This window comes from Ctenopharyngodon idella, chromosome 5 (assembly GCF_019924925.1).
Source record: "Ctenopharyngodon idella isolate HZGC_01 chromosome 5, HZGC01, whole genome shotgun sequence".
NCBI classification, from domain to species: domain Eukaryota; kingdom Metazoa; phylum Chordata; class Actinopteri; order Cypriniformes; family Xenocyprididae; genus Ctenopharyngodon; species Ctenopharyngodon idella.
In genome coordinates this window covers 20,983,512-21,003,512 of record NC_067224.1, presented here as the reverse complement: position 1 = coordinate 21,003,512, position 20,001 = coordinate 20,983,512, and the positions used below count along the sequence as shown (strand labels likewise).

Genomic DNA, 20,001 nt, shown 5'->3' with positions numbered 1-20,001 from the left:
CAAACACAAACACAAACATTTGTTTCTCTCATTGGTTTAAAAGCTTGTCATTTAAAAGGATGTTCCAACTGATGTCCAATCAGCACACGTGCATTATAATTATTCATATACCAGACAGTTTTATCCTTCACAACTTATATTTTTATATTATCATATTATTACATTTAATATTATTACATTATCTCAAAATATCATTCTGTCATAATAAACCAACATGAATGGTTGACTGAATTGGAGGTACTTTGTTGGAATGTTCCTAAATTACAAATATCCTGCTATGACTGTAGGCTGTATCATTTATTATCTTCACAAATTCTTCCACTTCGTATTTTTAATGTCAAGGCATTGATTTTTATTATAGGTATATATTGTTTTCGCTTGGTTACATAAAGGACACAATAAAACAAAATTTAAAAAAATTTCACCCTGCCTTGCCTTTATATTTGTTTGCTACTTTTCAAATGCATTATGTGTATATTTTGCTTAACCCATGTCCCAGATGCAGACTTTAATATAAAACTATTTAAAAAAAATCCATTATAAATAGCCTATAGGGATTTAAAAATGAATAAAATTAAAATTATATTACAGTTATTGCATAAAAAATTAGCCTGTATGTATTTCTATAAAAATATATTTTTTTAGTTTCCAGTCAAGCTATATATATATATATATATATATATAAAGAATGTGAAAAACTGAACCTTACTTAATGATAGTATTCATTAGGTCAACCATTATGATGGCATAGAGCCAATATATATATATATAGTAAAACCAAAAATTATTCAGACATTTTTGATATTTTTGATATATTTTTACTAGTGGGTGCAGATATAAGTAAACTGTGACATATTATACCCAAAAATTTTATACAGTGGACTACCAGTAAAATTGATTAAAAATTTGGAACCAAAAATTATTCAGACACTTTGAGCTGACCATGTTTTGCTTACGTGTTGTCTGACATAATTAAAGATTAATTTTTTTTCTGACACAGTTTAACTCTGAGATCTTGTCATATTTTATTACCATTTTTTTTTTTAATTATTCATTATTACAACTGTAATAATGTATGAAATGTTCAAGGTGTCTGAATAAATTTTGGTTTGAATGTATATATATATATATATATATATATATATATATATATATATATATATATATATAGCATTTAAAATAGGCCTATATATATTAGTGTGTGTGTGTGTGTTTCTATAAAAATATTATTATAATTTTTTATTTCCAGGCAAGCTGTAATATTGTCAAATTATGATGCTAAATAAAGTTATGATTCTAATTTTGGGCACATTAGACAATTTGTTAGCAGTGTTGTAATATTATTTTCACTATTCAAGAAGCACTCATGTATCCCCCTATGTATTATATGCATACGATTATATTCTGACGTTAATAACTTTTATTAACTGTAATTTCCCAAGTACAACATACGGTCTTCATACGCTAACTTGTCTGTGCTGTAGGCGGGGTGAGGGGCAAATATCTGAAGCTAGAGAAAGCTCGAGGACTCGGAGGCGGAGTTTCTCTACCAGAGCTCCCCGCTTGCTGCTCGACCGGACAAGTTTGTGAAAAGATTTTAAAGTGAGGAGTAACCGAGCAGCCATGAATCTGTTAACACAATGACTTTAAAACACACTCTTTCTCCATTTCATGCGGAATGAACACACTGGATTGATGTTAAAATGAGAGCGATCCTTTTAAACGGACTACTCTTGCTCTTTGTCGGACTCGCACAAGGGGGTAAGTTGTTTAAATTGCTCAAGTATGGCTAATGTAAAGCAAGTAAGAAGGACATTTCAGCACTTACCTTTGTGTAAAACATTTGAGTTGGAGGATTCAGCAAGAGCAGATCCTTGATTTTCCCCAAATATTACGTTTCTTTCTATGTGGTTTCATGTACCAGAGGACAGTATGGCAATGACTTGAACAACCAGCCTTACTATTTCTTATGGCTGCTGTCTGTGTAATAATGAGAATGTCTTTTCATATTCTGTTTGTGGAATAACTGACATTAATACAAACAAATATATTGAAATATGCATGTTTGCAGTTGACTCTTCTGTATCCCAAAAAAATCATGTTCTTAGTCAGTATTGCATGTGCCAAACCATGAACCCAAAATTATGTACAGAATGTAACAGTCATGATTGCACAGATTTGTGGCTCTCATAAATTTCATATTCACAGTTTGCCAAATGTCAGCACAAGATACTGAAAACAGCCTTTTTTGTTATTAATAACAATGAAATACATGCTTTAATGCTGGTGAATTACTGCATTATGAAAGCAATGCATATTATAGGCCTGGATGCTTATTCAAGTGGTCATGTTTTTCCTAACTGTTTAAAAAAAAAAAAAAAAAAAACAGCTTTGCACAACAGACAAAAAAACTCAGAGAACTATCCAGCATTATTTAAAGAGCCAAATGTCCAATCAGTAGATTCCTGTGGTGAACATTTGAATATTAGTGTCATTTGTGTTAAATTGTTGCATCAGTTGCAGTTGTTGAGCTTCACAGTAGCAGCTCCAATGAACTGTCTGATGTCTTCTGTGGTATTATTTTGGAGAGCAGTGTCCAGACTTATAAAATCTCCAAGATGTCAGATGCAAGTCCTCCATGTGCAATAAAAAGACACTAAAGATAGTGGCATCCTAGTTTTCTCCTCTCTTACTGTCAGTTCAGTTTTTTTAGTATAACTCAAACCACAAAGTTTGACCTTGATTTATAATGTTTATCAATATTGTAGATAGACTTTTGATCAAATGTTTTGTCTTAATATTGCTTCTTTGCATTTTTAGACCAATATGGAGCAGCTTGACATATAATTACTCATCATCGCACTGTAAATGTTATTGTAATATTATATTCCATAATATAATCTTTCTTTTCAAAATTTTAATTAGCTACTTGTACCAGCCATGCCAAGTTCAGTGAATCACATTGCTTCACTGAAATTCGCATGGTGCCTTGAGCGTTGTAAACAAAGGACTTAAAAACTAATAAATATTCATTCAAACAGAATTTTTATTTATGCAACTTGTAGCATCACAAATGACTAATGACACCACAATAAACTTGCATAGTTTGACAAAATTAAACTAAACACCAGTGTGACATTTCAGTCCTTAAGTAGAAGTGTTCTGTGCCCATACAAATTGAGGGGTGTAAATACTATAGTAACACTTGCAGAGAGAGGTAAGATGAGAGTGTAGAACACATTAGTGTAGATTAAAGGGTGTTGTGGAGTGACTGGGTTAGAAAACAGCTGCGTCTAGGCCTCCATCAATGGACAGCAGGGCTAAGACAATGTGGCCATGTCAGAGTCTTTTATGTTGAGAATAGGGTGCTGTCAGGGCAGAGTATGCCAGCACATGCACATGGGTATCACAGTGCTTCCCTGGCGCCATCCGGCCTGTCCTATAAAGACAATGTTGCTGGGTTCTTTTTATTCCTTCAGTCACTTTTATTTAATGTCTATGTGAAAATCAAAATGTAAATGTAAAGGGATAGTTCAACCAAAAATGAAAAATCTGTCATTTACTCACCCTCATGACGTTCCAAACCTGTATGATTTTGAAGAATACTAAAGAAGATATTTTTTTAAGATTGTTGCAATCATACAAATTGATTCCCCTTCATTTTATTTTGGTTTTCCACTGAAAAGAAATAAAGCCATACAGGTTTGGAATGACATGGTGTAAGGACATTAAAATTTTTTTTACATTTTTGGGTGAACTATCCATTTAATTGTACATAAATCTTCCCATAAATTAAAGTCATCCGTTTAAAAGTGTAATTGAAAAGTGATGTAATTAAGTTTAATTCACAATAGGCAAAGAAATGAAAGTGAGTTCAAGCTTCATTCTGCTTCATTTGAACGAACTCATGAAGCATTAAGGGCAAAAAAAAAAAAAAAAAAACCCATAGGTGATGTTCTCTTATCTGCAGCTTCATTCTATGGTGATGGATTTGTGCAGTTAAAAGGAACAGAGACGTCTAGCCGTAACACACTGCACGTTCGTTTCCGCACCTCCAGCCTGAGTGGCCTGCTTTTCCTGGCTGCAGGGCAGAATGATTTCCTGTTGCTGGAGATGAATGCTGGCAGACTGCAGGTGAGTCACGTGTTGCTATTTCACCCTCAGCAATGTTTAGATCTACCACAACAAAACTACTTGTGGGAACATGTCAATTCTGTTTGGGCTTGAAAATAATCTAATTAGAACTATTGTAAGGATTATGTTAAGTTGCAATGATTATGTTAAATAGACAATAACTCAACAACGTCCTCTTTATATGAAATGCAGTGGTGAATTTTATTCACGGCCTAGTTATGATACTGTGTTGCTTCACCACAGATTCTTCCACTTTGGCTCCTTCCTTTAAGGTATGCAATACAAACCTGATGATTGCACTGACTTAAGGGCTGAAGAATGTGAGCTTAGTTGACATTGTGAGAGAATTAGGTACATGACTGGAGGATCTGCTAGAGTTGGATCATATTGAATAAACTCCCACAATCCAGTTCAAAAACTTTGCCTGAATTTCTGAAATGGATTTTGGTTTTTACATTTTTCTCAGTGGCACTCACGTAAGATTCCTTTTATAGAGGATATCTTAGGGCTACAACAGAACAGATTGTGATAAACGTTTTGAGGTCGGATTTTCCTGTAATTGAAAGTATCTTTGAACTCTCACATTTATCTCAGGTCATTAAATTGTGCTTTTGCTATCCTTTGGCTGTGACCCTCTTCGAGTGCATCACAGGTTATAATTGCTTTTAGCTGAGGAAAAGCTAAATATTCAGCAAGTCTTAACAGGTTTGTCTTAGCTGTCTCATGTAAGGAGAGTGATATTTAATGAATTTACTATAGACAAATGCTAATGAGTAAAAATGGTCTGTTTTCAGCATAGAAGATCATTTCATTAAAATTAAGTGCTAGGTTTCATACAATTAACTGCTGTTATAGTGGACATTTTGTTAGTATAACTTGTTAGTAATTATATATATATATTTTTTTATTTATAATTATATGTTTTTTTATTTATACTGTGTAAAAAATATTATAGATATAACGACAACATGTTATTTCATAAAATAAATAATTGGCTTTTATATTGTCACTACTGAAGCCAAAGCAAATTATTAACATATTATCTAAAAAACATTTACTTTCAATACTTTGACTGTTTACTTTAATGTTTTATGTATTAACGTAGCATGAAAAAAAAAAAACTTTTTCAATTCAGATTTATTTGTAAAATACTTTTCACAATCAATATTAAATCAGCATGCTTTTAAATTAAAAGATTTATTTAAAAAATTTAACTTTGGGAAAAAAATCTTTAAAAATTTCCACAGACCACCTAGCACCACCTTGCGGTTTTCTGAAAATCCTTAGTTATGGGTTATGTATAGTGTATTTTATAAAAACACTTTAGTATGGGGAACACTTCTCACTGTTAACTAGTTGCTTATTAGCTTGCATATTGGCTGTTTATTAGTACTTATAAAGCACATATTAATGCCTTCTTATGCATGACTATATTCTATAACCCTAAATCCTACCCTAAACCTAACCTTAAACGCTACAACAACTACCTTACTAACTATTAATAAGCAGTAAATTAAGGCCCGGTTTCACAGACAGGGTTTACACTAAGCCAGGATTAGGTCTTGCTTTAATTAGGGTACTTAAGTGGCTTTTATGCACTGACATATTTTAAGATATGTCAGGGCAAGTTACTTTCAGTTAAAACAGCTCAAACATGTATCTTAGTCTAGGACTAGCTTAAGACTTGTCTTTGAAACCGGGGGTAAGAGTTTATTGAGGCAAAAGTCGTAGTTAACAGTGAATATGTGTTCCCCATACAAGTGTTACCAAAATAAAAATTCTTGTGTTTTTATGTATTAAGACAGGTTTTTTTTCTGTCATTCACAGGTAAGGTTGGATCTGGGCTCTGGAGAGCAGATCCTTCTCTCAGAGAGTGGAACCCAGCTAAATGATCTGGCCTGGCACACTGCAGAGCTTCTCCATGAAATCTATAATGTCACACTGACTGTGGACAACCACTCCAAGACCAGCCTGCGAATGTCAGGCCCAGAGCGAGAGCTGCACATCAACGACGGCCTATATGTGGGTGGTACGGGAGGTTTGGATCAAGCTTATCTGTCCAGCGATCTCAATGGGTTCCGTGGTTGCCTCGATGAAGTAATATTTAATCAGCACAATCTACTTTCATCGCTGAGGTCCTACTCTGGATTCAAGAATGTTTATGAGGTTTCCCTAGGATGCAGCCCACAGTTTTTTGCCAATGAGGATGACCCGATCAGTTTTTTCAGCTCACAGGCTTACATATCCCTACCTCCTTGGACGGCACAACATGAGTGGGCTTTTGAATGCTCAATCCACACATCAGCTGAAGAAGGGATCATCATGTACAGCTCAGCTCGACAGGGAGATTTTGTCGCCCTGGAGATCCAGAAAGGTCTCCTTCTTGCTGTGGTTGGTAAAGATGGAAGTAAAACAGAACTACGTTCCCTCACCTTCATCAACGACAACAAATGGCATGACGTTAAGCTCTTTTTCACTCCAAAAAGCCTCCAACTCACAGTAGATGGAGAGACTGGAAAGTCCATCATAAGCTCCAGATCAAAAGCCTTTCATCTGAAAGGTTTCCTTTTCCTTGGGGGAATCGATGACGGCACACGTTCTGAGGTCAGAAAGGTGGGTCTTTCCTCGGTAGCAGGGAAGCGTGTTAAAGGTGGCTCCTTCAAAGGATGCTTCAGAGACATTAAAATAAATGATGTCAAAATGGGTCTCCCCAATGCTGTGGTAACCAAAGACATCTCTGTTGGCTGTGATCCTGAAAAGGATCTGGATATAAGCACCACAGTGAGCCCAACAACCCTTCCCATGACCCTCGTTGACTCTGTCACTCAGCTGCCACCCACCGATGCGTCCACCCTAGCCAAAGGTCTTGTCAAGAAGTATGGACACAATTTTCTACAGCTTAAGAACCTTGTTGTCCCGGAAGGGGGTTGGGGAGCCTTGGATTCTAAGCATATTAAAGTAAACCTCGATTTCAAGAAGCTTGGCATCCGTCAGTCTCAGATCATCTTTAGGATTGAAGAGCAGCCGGTGCATGGTCAACTTAGGCTTGACGTAGACCAAGAGCAGGCTGAACATACATTCAGCATGTTGGATTTGTGGCACGGCAGGGTGATGTACATCCATGGGGGATCTGAAGACCCACTGGACTACTTCATGTTCTCTGTATTCTCCAGTAGCAGAAAGGAGGTGCCAAGCTATCTGAAGGGACACAAGTTGTACCGATATAATGTCACTGTTACGCCAACGAATGATGCTCCTGAGTTGAGTCTACCTGAGGGGAATCTGTTTATTCTTCTAGAGAACTCCAAGAAGAGGCTGACCACTGATGTTCTGAAGGCCATAGACATTGACAGCAATTACACAGACCTTGTTTATTCAGTGTTAGGGAACCTTAATGCAGATGCAGGATATTTGGAGAACGAAAACAATGCTGGTACACCAGTAGCTTCTTTCTCCCATTCAGCTCTTGTAGACGGTAAGATAAATTATGTCCACACTGGTGTGAGGAACTCTAGGATTGTGTTAAGAGTCAGTGATGGAGAGAAGGTGAGTAACACAGTGGTGCTTAGAATAATGGCTGTGGGACTTGAGTATAAAATCTCCAATAACACGGGTCTGGAAGTGACTCAAGGAGAGATGTTTCTGTTAAGCACCAACCAACTGGCTGTCTGGACAAATGCATTCAAGCAGGTGGTTGACATTCGTTATGATGTAATTGAGCCACCAAGATTTGGTGAACTCCAAAGGATGCACTCAAGTGGAGAGTGGAAGATCACCAGCTCGTTTTCTCAAAGAGTTCTTGAAAAGGAGCGTTTGAGGTACCTCAGCACCTACCAGTCCATTCAAACAAGTAATAGTACTGACCACTTCAAGTGTAAAGTAACTGTGGCCTCCAGAGCTACTGAAGAACTAGTGTTTCCCATAAAGGTAAAGTGGATAGACTACACAATAGAGAACAATGAACCCCTAGAGTTGGACAAAATTACGAAAGCTGTAATTGACCCTGAGCATCTGTATGCAACAGCACACGGTGTGAGCTTGTCTGAGGATGAGCTTTGTTTTAGATTGTTGACTTTACCAAAAAGAGGAATAATTGAAGTGAATAATGCCAAGTTGGATGTGAATTCCACATTTTGTCAAAGGGATATCACAAATCTGAAAGTCAAATACCAACTAGTGGAAAGATCGTATGAGGACACCAGTGATGAATTTGTTTTCCATGTATTCTCAAAGCATGCACATTCTGCTAGTCACATTTTTAGAATCAATATTAAAGCAGATGTCAACAGCATCTTCATGACAAACAATGGGCTGTCACTTCTTGAAGGTGAAAGCAAACTCATCACAAAGGATGAATTGTTTGCTGAAACTCTAAGCACTAAGAAAATGTACTATACGATCACAAAGATGCCGCACCATGGGAAGCTAATGCGAATCAACTTGTCCAACTCTACCAAAGACTTTGACAATATTATGTCCTTTACCAATCAGGATGTTCTAGAAGGGCGTATTATGTATGTTCATGATGACAGTGAAACAACTCTTGATAGTTTTACCTTCATAGCCTCCACAGGTTCAGTAACAAAGCTTTCTATAAGAGATAATGACATTGGCTCCAAGGAAGGCATTTTTAACATCTCAATACAGCTGGTTAATGATGAGAAACCCATCCGCATTGTAGACAAAGTTTTTCATGTTGTCAGAAATGGACAGAGATTACTTACACTCGATGACCTTTGCTACCATGACGCAGATTCAGACTTTGGTGATGGGCAGCTTGTTTACACCCGGCGTGGTATCCCGATGGGGGATTTGGTTCTTGTGAATGACACGTCACATAAGCTGTACCAGTTTCGCCAAGAAGACTTGGAACAGAAACGAGTGCTGTTCATTCACCATGGGATGAACTCTGGGCGTTTTGTCCTCTTTGTGTCAGATGGCAAGCACTATGTGTCCTCTCTGTTGGATATTAGCGCACAGGATGCTTATTTAAAAATTGGCAACAACACAGGCCTGTTGGTTCAGAAAGGGCAAGCCAAGACGCTTAGTAATGCTAACTTTAGTGTGGATACAAATCTTGACATCCGAAATGACAATGAAATAATATTCAAAGTCCAAGAGGCTCCAAAACATGGCAGTCTGTATTTAAAAGACAGCAAGACAGAGTCATTCACCCAGAATGACCTGAGAAATGGTTACTTGTCTTATCATCATGACAACAGTAAGAATCTTGCTGATGTTTTTACACTCCTGGTGGAAGTAAAAGACCTTCGACTTGATGTTAAAATTCATGTGAAGGTGTACCTGGAAAGCCATCAAAGGCCACCCATCATCCTTCATAACAAATCCTTGCTGGTGGAGGAGGGGAAACCAGTCAAGATCGAGAGCAGTAAACTAAAGGTAAATATCAACATCAGTTAGAGATTTTATTGGGCAATTTTTAGCAATATATTGCTGCTTCAAGGGAATTCTGTTATAGGTTAATATCTTTTACCAATTACAGGTTTTTGTTTAGTTGTTTGAAGGCTCTTATGTTCATTCACTAGAATGAATAAGACTTTCCATTGCTACATATGGACCATTTAGGATGAATGATTGACTTTAATAAATTGGACTTTCTGATTCTATGAGAGAGGCTAAATTCAGAGTAGCATACTAGAATACTATGCTAATATGCTGTTCCGAATTCAGCCAGAGACAGGGCCATTTTACGAGTACTTGTTGGAAAAAGTAGCTTGTTACCGGAAAAAGCTAAAAATCTGCTGAAAATAAAAATGTAGTTAAAGGAATAGTTCACTTTAAAATGAAAATTACCCTAAGATTTACTCACCCTCAAGCCATCCTAGGTGTATTTGACTTTCTTTTTTCTGATGAACACAATCGGAGTTATATTAAAGGGGGGGTATAATGCTATTTCATGTATTCTGACTTATTTACACTGTTAAAGAGTTGGATTCTCATGCTAAAGCAGGTGGTGAGTAAAACCGCTTCAAATGTTTTGTTGGCAATAGGCGCCTAAATGCATATAATGTAAACAACACGAACGTAGTGAATTAATAAATTCATTATTCATCATTCATACGCTATATTCATTATAGTGATTCAAAAGTTATCCATGGATAATGCGATGGTGTATTGTGTGTGGTTAAATACAGTTGTTTAGCTGACCATTGATAGCTTGTAGAAGATCTCTACACAAAAACTGCGCGTACTCGTGACTCTAGCTCCACTTACAGGATACGCCTCCAGGCACTCGGCTGTTTTCGGAAATACTCGGTACAGCGTATGTAACTTTTATAAATATGATTAAACTAAAGACTTTTTGGAGATATGAAGGATGCACTACTACTCTATAGGTACTCAAGATTAACATGAGATTGGCAGAAACTGTGTGTGATACCCCCCCTTTAATGAATATCCTGACACGTCCAAGCTTTATAATGGCAGTGAACGGGACCAACGAGTATGAAGCTCAAGAAAGTGCATCCATCCATCAAAAATGTACTCCACACGGCTCCGGGGGGTAAATAGAGGCCTTCTGAAGCGAATTCAGAAGGCTTTTATTTACCCTCCGGAGCCGTGTGGAGTACATTTTTGATGGATGGATGCACTTTCTTGAGCTTCATACTCGTTGTCAAAAGCGATACGTTTGTGTAAGAAAAATATCCATATTTAACAAGTTATAAAGTAAAATATCTAGCTTCCGTCAGGCCGCCTTCCTTATTCAACTTACAAAGAAAGTGTAACGACTCTTGCAGTTCAAAACGCTTACGCTACGTCCTACGCCTTCCTTATTCAACTTACGAAAAAAGTGTGACTGAGGCAACATCAGTTACACTTTTTTCGTAAGTTGAATACAGAAGGCTGTCTGGTGGAAGCTAGATATTTTACTTTATAACTTGTTAAATATGGATATTTTTCTTACACAAACACATCGCTTCACTTCAGAAGGCCTTTATTAACCCCCTTTATTATTGCCTTGTGGAGTACATTTTTGATGGATGGATGCACTTCCTTGAGCTTCATACTCCTTGGTCCCGTTCACTGCCATTATATAGCTTGGACGCGTCACAATATTTATTAATATAAATTGTGTTCATCAGAAAGAAGAAAGTTGAATACACCTAGGATAGCTTGAGAGTGAGTAAATCTTGGGGTAATTTTCATTTTAAAGCGAACTAATCCTAAAAGTTAGTAGTGTTGCTACTTAGTAGTTAGTTGCTGCCCAACACTGGATGTTAGATACAGAAATAAAATATTATGTCTGTTTTTCTTCAGGTGACTCATGAGGCTAGTTCACCCTCAGAAATAACTTTCACCATCCTAGTTGCTCCATCTCATGGCTATTTACGGCATTTTATTGAGAGTAAAGATCAGTACCAAGGAACACTAGAGGACCCATTAGTGACCTTTTCCCAGCGGGATGTTAATGATGGCAACATTCAGTATGTACAGGTGGCACCTGGCCAAGAGAGTGATTCATTCACCCTGGAGGCCAGCAACGGGGTCGCAGAGGTCAGTGACATCATCATGTCTGTGGATATCATCCCACGCCTTATACCCATTGAGGTATCCAATATCACTCTGAAGGAAGGGGCATCTAAAGCTCTCACAGAGGACATCATCAGAGTAACAAACCCACATTTCTCAGGCCTCAATTTTGTGTACCACGTCTCAGAGGGTCCCCTCCATGGCCGCATTGAGAATTCACGTTTCCCTGGGATTTCCACAACTTACTTTACAAGGAAGCAGGTACATTTTTCCAATTCTGAACATGTTATATTGAAAGAATAGATTATGAAAAGACAATTACTTTAGTTTTATTTATTTAAAAAAATGTTAATCTTTAGTCACTTTTTCTCTTTGTAAAATATAGATATCGTTGTTTTTACATGGCAGGTGGAGCAGGAGTTTATTTATTATATCCACGACAACACCGAAACCTTGGAAGACCACTTTACTGTCACAGCAAATGACACAGACCTGCGAAAACACAGTGCACCATGGACTGTGCATGTCCAGATCACAGCCGTCAATGACGAGCCTCCAGCCATTACAGCCAACAGGGTTCTCAGGGTGAGATTACTATATATAAACCTCTTTTTATGACTGAGGTTAACTGAGGTTCAAGCCCTGAGAATGTTTTATGGAGTATGAGAACTCTGCAGAGATCTGGATAAAAGATGTTTTTTTTTGTGTGTGTACTGTTTTAATATTTTATTTTGTGTGTTCTGACATTCCCTTTGTTCTCCATCAGTCAAAGAAGAATAGAGATGAGTGCACAGTTGTTTCTGAGACCCATAAGACCAAGCTACTAGTTGTACACATGAAAATTATTGGCTTTAACTTCAAGAGAAGTCTAAGTCACAGATCACAGACCAGTGACAGTCAAATGGGCTGCTCCACATGCTTCAGATTCCTCAAGACATTTCAGTGTCATGCTTTTGAACTTCAGGGATTTGTCAGCTGAAAAACCCTCAGTACTTTCAGTAGGTTTTCCTCTAGCTTTAATTATTGAAATGACACGGATTTTGAACGGTTTTGCTTGTTGATTTCAAACACAACTATTTAAATATTTATAATGCCCACAAGGTGGCTCACTACTGCTACTTTTTATTACATATTATGACAATCTGGTTTATTTCAGTGTTTTGTAGGGGTTGAACGACTTCAGATTTTTTTTAAAGTCAGCATTTATGTGATTAAAGTCGAGTCGATGTTGATTAGTCGATGATGGAGTCATTAATGAACAAATAAATCACAGAACAGTGTTGACAATAATAATTCTGTATGTATGCGTTCGATCTATCTGCACGTGATCTGTGCGCTTGTGTGTGAATGTTATCAAAGACTATAGAATAACACAAGACGCGTCACTCCTATTGTTTTGAATGGGAGAAAGTGTAACGCGCAATATGGCGGAATAAGTCCCGCCTTCAAAATAAGAGCCAATCGCAGACTGGTAAAGTCATCGCGTCACTGCAGCGGCCGTTAGAAGAGTAAATAGAAACAGTCAGATGCGCGCCTCCGAAACGAGGCACAAGAGACGCGCATTTAGGTCTGCGCATGCGCATTAGCTTGATCCAGCCTAAAAAATACAGTTTTTTTTGTCATGATTCGAGCGTTTGGAAAAAAAAAAATTATGAGAAAGTTGTTGTCAGACTTCATTGGTGATTTCAAATATGAAATTTAATCGAAAGCTTGGCAAACAGCTTTGGAGAATTTGATGTTTCCCCATTCAAAGAGATAGGAGTTGCACTTGCATGCCCGAGAGGCGTTTCAAAGATGGCCGCCGAGTGAAATGACTTGTCTTAAAGGGACTTTGGTGTTATGTAGCCGTGCAGTTTAGAACGGCGACTAACTTAACTGTACAATAACCTGTTTAAAACGTGCATTCACCCGATTAATATTGAGCAACCAGATGGTATAATCAAATCCATCTAGCGGAGCGCTCTCGAAGTATGCATTTTTTTGTCATTAACTGTGGGATACGGAGCATAAAGGTGGACTTCAAAAATGTCTTATCCTGTTGCACCCTCTATAGCCCAGAACACACCAAGCCGCAGTTTTTGTTCGTCGGCCGGCTGTTTTCTCAGTGTGTTCCGCACCGTCGGCTGAAGTTGGTCCTCGTCGGCTTTTTTTCCCGGCCGATATCGGCGTCGGAGCTCGTCGGGCCATCTGATCATTCTGATTGGCTGTTCAGCTTTCTTTTTATGCAGATGCAGAATGGACGTGCTACTTGGCCATGAGGTGTCGAGCGTCGGTTTGGTGTGTCAGGGCAACTTTGGAACCAGACGCTGCCGATGTGCCACTAGTTCACGTCGGCTTAGTGTGTTCCGGGCTTAAAGGCCATGACCAGCGACTAGTCAACGTCATGCTTAAAACATCATGGCAGAGCATTAAAGTCGACTAGTCGATTAGTCGGTAACCCCTAGTGCTTTGTATTCAATTGTAGCTACAGTTGGCTATTTCTATTCTTTCTCTAATCTTTCATTTTAACTTAGTGTAGTAAGCTACACTATGTAATTTTTGACCCTCTAGAGGTTAAAAAACAGAACTGCATGCATCTTTTGGAAGAACATGGTTTTGGTTATGCTTTGGCACTGTTCCTCTACAATGATGAATGTGGTACCAGTGTACACATGAATACAGAATATCTTATCAGAGCAGATGGACAACTAAATACCATTTTTTGTTTGCTTGTTTTCAAGACTGGTGATTCCCCAGAGGTTTGCCATTTTTAATGATCCTTTATAAATTTATCTCGTTCATGCGACAACAAACTTTCAACTTTGCGCTTCCCACAGCCAGAGCTACATTTCTGTACAGATATGATGTGGCATGCGGCAAATGCCGTATGCATGCAATTTCCTAACAGCTCTAAAACATAAATCATTTATTTTTAGTATTCTGTCATTAATAATTTTTTTGTTTGTTTTTATTAACTGCTGAATAAGTGTCTCTGTTGATTACTCCTGATTATCTTGATTCTTGCTTATACCTCTGTATACAATACAGTCTTGAAGTTGATTAATTGAGATAATCTGGCAGATTTTTAACAGTGTGGAATCCAAAAAATACTCTGGAATCAGGATGCCTCATTATCTCTGCTGTGTGTTTTGTATTGTTCTTTGGTATCTGATTAGAAGATCAGCATTCAGAATAGTTGAGTTAAGCTTGTTTTCCCTAAAATGTGTTTAGCTGGAGTAAGATTCAATCAGTGACTTGATATCAGTGTACCATGAGGGCACAGGAAAGTGTCTCAGCCAAAACATGTTATTCAGGGGTTTCCGAATTTCTATTTAATAAATTTAACTTTAGATTTCCCTTACAATATGCCAGTTACCATTCAGCCTAAGCTTTTGAATGAACTACAAGCCTTTCAAGCAGTAATCCATGCCTCACTATTTGTTTGATTGTTTACTCAGGTGTGGGTTGACTCTGTCACAGAAATCACCAGTGAGGATCTGAATGCAGAAGATGAGGACACGATCCCTGAGCAGCTGGAGTACATCATTACCCAACCCAGCAATGGTCACCTGGCTCTGAAGACTGCCCCTAACAGGCCCATCATGAACTTTACTCAAGCTCACATTGACCAGCGACAACTGCTTTTTGTACATAGTGGTGAGATATCATAAACAACCAAGAATCTTAATTTATTTTTAAAAAAGCATCCATCACATTATCAGATCATTTCACAAGGTCTGTGCCATTGTGTTTCAACCACTAGATGTCAGTGTTGTGCTTTGAATCACAGCACAGCATTGTTCCTCCCGTTCTTGTCCTTTTTAGGCGAAAATTGGTTCGAGTGAAACCATGTTACAGAATAATTACTTTGTCTTGCAGTTTAGACATGGTATACTTCGTCCAACAGGTTTAGTTATGAATAATAAATCAAATTAGATTAAGATGGAACCTTTAATGAAGATTGTGTCTGAGTTTATATACTGAATATATGTGTTAATTGTTTTTTGAGACACCATGTTTAGTAAAGTAAGCTGTGTATTACATGAGATCACATAAAATGAGTTGTTTAATCATGTGGCATCGAAGTTTTCAAAAGTGTCTCTGATGCTGCAGTGCATTGTGAACTATGTAAATTCCTGGAAATGATGTTGTTTGCTCTTTTTGCTTGTTAGGCCCAATGGCAGGAGGCTTCAACTTTCAAGTGAATGATGGTGTGAACTTTGCTCCCAGACAGATATTCAGTATTACAGCTCGTGCCCTGGTTCTTACTCTAGAGAAAGCTGGACCTCTTAAGGTGTTTCCAGGTAATGCTGATTAACATCAGGTGAACTTAAGCAGTGATCTGGTATATTCTGTCACACACAGATTATCTATAAGGAAATGGTTTCTGTGATATTAAATATTAGATTAGAAGAAAAAATAATTGGAGAGATCATCTTTTAGATCTCTGTAGTACTCCTTCATATCTTAATTTTGTATGGAAACTCAGACTGTATAAGTACCTGAACAAATTGGGCTCTCCATCTCTTTTTATGGAGTAAAATAACGTCATGTTTTTCACAGCAGTGAGGTCAGCATCTGGCTGCCTCGCATGCCAAGTCAGAGCACCAGATTGACGCCTCCTTTCCGCTCTGTATTAAGTCAACAACGCTGTCTCCACCCACTCATAGACAGTTAAGACTTCTTAGTCTCTGTCTGAGCATCAACACAGCGTTTCATGGTTTCTTAATCCTAGTGCAACCAAACCATGAAATAACAAAATGGCTTTAACTGTCGGGCTATAAATAGCTCAGTAGAGAGCCTTTGAACACTGAACTAAACACTGTGAAAAGTCCCTAAAGTTATTAGACTAGTCATTTGCTTAACTTTAGAAACACTCATATGCTACATTTAATACCAGAGTTAGAAAAAACGTCATTGTCTGAGAAAGTAACTGCTGCATTTTCAACTTCTGCATTTTCTGCTTTCTTTGTTATATAAATGGCCGTACTTAACTAAATGGTAGCATCTGAAATAGCTTCATCCGTAATGTTTTACGGAAGTGCGCCTAACTTCTAATGAACTGAATTTATTTGTTCATGAAGTTCAGTAGTATTTTTTCTCCCTTGTGTTACTTTCTAATTTATTTGATTGCTTTATTCCTAATCCATTTTTGTAACATAGGATAGAGTTTGGAATTGTTGAACTTGTAATTTAGCAGTAAGCTTGACCAATAGATGCATTATTATGTTAAAATTAGAGACACCCTTCACAAATGCATCTGAACACCACATCCTGTCAAGCTATTCTTGTGGCCTTTGTGCTGAGTGAGTGGCCAGGGCTTCTTTCAAATAGTTAGACACAACAGAAAACTATAAATACAGAAAGGATTACCTTCTATTAAGGTCATGAAAGAAATCTGTAGATTATTTTAGCAAAATCCTTCATGTAATATATCTCGAAGTTGTTTGAATTCAGTCACTCTAATGTGCTTTAACATAAAAGTGATCTGAAACAGGATCTCAAAATAGTTCCCTACCCTCAATCTTTGACTGTATTTACACTTCTGAAGCAAATATAACTTCCAAATTTGTTTGTGGTTGTAATTTCTTGTTCAGATCCACTTCTGTTTAACATTACCAAGAAAAAAACTAAACAAAAATACAACATTCACATTTCAAAGTGCTTGAGCTACTATACACCAGACAATGTGGTTTTGTTTATAGCATGTACAAGACTAGTGTGTTGTTTTGGAATTTTCCAGGGCTATTCTTATGGTCTTTTTTTTCATCTAGGCTCCTTATCCTTGATTTCAAACAACATTCTTCAGGCCATAACAAATGACGATACTGGCATTACAAATCGGACCATTTATTTTACTGTGATCAATCCTCCTAAATTTGGAAAACTGGTCAGTTTGCAGGCAGACAAGACCACAACAGATATTTCATCCTTCACACAAAAAATGGTGAGTGTTTCTAACCTCTTTTCCTACATAAGTGCCATGCATATCAGAGTGCAAGGCAATGAATTATAAATTTACTTTAACTATGAGCATAATCTGTGAGCCTGTCAAAGCTGAATGTAACATGTCCTAGTTAGCCGACACAAGAGGAATTGGTGCCAATACAAGCTTGTGCTGATACTTCAAGCGTAGTGTGACCCAGTGCTGAAAGAGAGTAATAAGAATTAAGAGTGTTATATCAGGAAACAATATTTTATATTTATGTCTAAGATTTTTTGAGGTTTTGGGGGGCATTTTTCACATTTTTTTAGTTACTCATGTAACTGTAATTTTTACAGGTGGATGCGAGTGAAGTAGCATATCAGCAAAGTCATGGGACCTCTTTGGGATGGGCAGCACTAGATAAGTTCATATTTACTGTGTCGTCTCCTCCTGCTATGCTTGAAACCCAGACGTTTGACATTGACATTTCTTACGAAAATATTGGACCTGAACAAACTTCTGTGCTCCTCAAAAATAAAGGTACAGTGTGAAAATCTGACAAAAACAATTAATATTAAATTGATATTACAGTCAATAAAGTTGAATATTCAGTTATTTACACCACTGTCCAAAGTTTTGGGGTCAGTAAGATTGTCTCTTATGCTCACCAAGTCTGCATTTATTTGATCAAAAGTACAGTAAAAAACATAATATTGTGAAATATTATTACAATTTAAAATAACTGTTTTCTATTTTAATATGTTTTAAAAATGTAATTTATTCTGGTGATGGCAAAGCCGAATTTTGAGCAGTCATTACTCCAGTCTTCAGTGTCACATTATCCTTTAGAAATCATTTTAATATGCTTATTTGGAGCTCAAGAAACATTTCTTATTATTATTATCATTAATATTAAATAGAAAATATGAATTAAATATCAATATTGATATCCTAGAAATGGTCAAGTATACTGTCATTATGACTGAAATGTCATGGCTTTTGTCAAAAAAAAAAAAAAGTATCTTTTTATTTTTTTTTCAGGTGTGGAGGTAACTGAAGGAGAAAAAGTGCTAATTGATAAATCAATGCTGGATGCATCCAATCTTATGACTAAACAACCTGAATCCAAGCGCAGTTCTTATGAGGTTTGGTACCAGGTCACATCTCTTCCACAGCATGGCGTCATCATCGTTGGGGAACGAAACCTTACAAAAGAAAAGCCCAATTTTTCTCAGTTCATTCTAAACAAGTATGGAATCACATACCATCACGACAACTCTGAGACCACCCGTGACCATTTTGACTTTGATGTATATCTCAACCTAAAGAGCAAACCACCATCCCGCCCCCTAGATACAGAGGTCGTGTCAGAAACATTCAACATCACTATAATCCCCATAAATGATCAACCACCTGTTCTGAAAACCAAAGCCCCCAGCCTCAAAGTTGTTCAAGGGGACACTGTGGCTATCGGACCCAACAACTTAAGTGTGGTTGACCTGGATAACCCACCCACTGAAATCCAATACACTGTGATTAGCAAACCTAGCAATGGTTTCCTAGCCATTGCAGAGCGCTTGAATGAGTCGGTGGACTCTTTCTCACAGGCTCAGATCAATAATAGAGAGGTGTTATTTGTCCACGATGGCAGTCCTTCATCTGGAGCGTTCTACTTCAGCGTCACCGACGGTCATCATCGTCCGTTATATAAACTGTTCAATCTGGAAGTGATAGAGATCACTGTTTCGCTTGTTAACAACACAGAGGTGCTACTGGACCAGGGACACACCTCTGTAACCCTCACACGGTCACACCTCGCCGCAGTGACCAATGGTAAAAACACTACAGTGCACTATAAAATCACAGTACCGCCACAATACGGTAAACTCCTACTGGACAATGAGGAGGTCACTGTTTTCAGTCAAGATGATCTCCAGGCGGAAAAGCTAAGGTATCACATGGTCAACCTTGAGTCATCCCATGATAACTTTGAGTTTGCGGCCTTTACAACAGAAGCGAACCTAACTAACCAAGTAGTTAATATCACTGTGAAACCTCTCATTAAGTACACAGAGGGGGCAACGTTTCCAAACGGAATTCGAATTAAGCTGAAGCCACATTTGCTAAATGTGTCTGAACTGGCTTTGTTGAGTGGTGATGATCCAGTGTTTGAAATTACATTACTACCGGAGAAATGGCATGATTATCAGGGCGACCAGCGGCAAGAAAAGGAAAGCTGAATCTGTGAGCTTTTTCACTTTTAGTGAACTACAGCAGGAGAAACTGGCCATTGAGTTGAAGGCAAACCTGACGGGCGTCCATGAAGTAAATGACTCTTTCAGATTTGTGCTTAAAGCCAAAAACGTCCAACCTGCCAATGGAATTTTCGCTTTCAGCATTGTACCTCATGTTCCCACTTTGGAGATGTCAACAATGATCCCAGCGTCTACGATCAGACCTGTTTTTCATAA

General features: G+C 37.6%; 1 protein-coding gene across 1 annotated transcript; it reads left to right on the top strand.

Annotated features, from left to right (window-relative positions):
* Positions 1–1,536: 1,536 nt before the first annotated feature.
* On the top strand, positions 1,537–20,001 carry cspg4ba (chondroitin sulfate proteoglycan 4ba). The gene is made up of 10 exons (XM_051895127.1): positions 1,537–1,761; positions 3,971–4,134; positions 5,962–9,534; positions 11,413–11,886; positions 12,034–12,210; positions 15,063–15,261; positions 15,777–15,908; positions 17,379–17,551; positions 17,887–18,070; positions 18,572–20,001. The coding sequence occupies exons 1-10, from the start codon at positions 1,704–1,706 to the stop codon at positions 19,768–19,770; spliced, it is 6,333 nt and encodes a 2,110-aa protein (XP_051751087.1). The 5' UTR covers positions 1,537–1,703; the 3' UTR covers positions 19,771–20,001.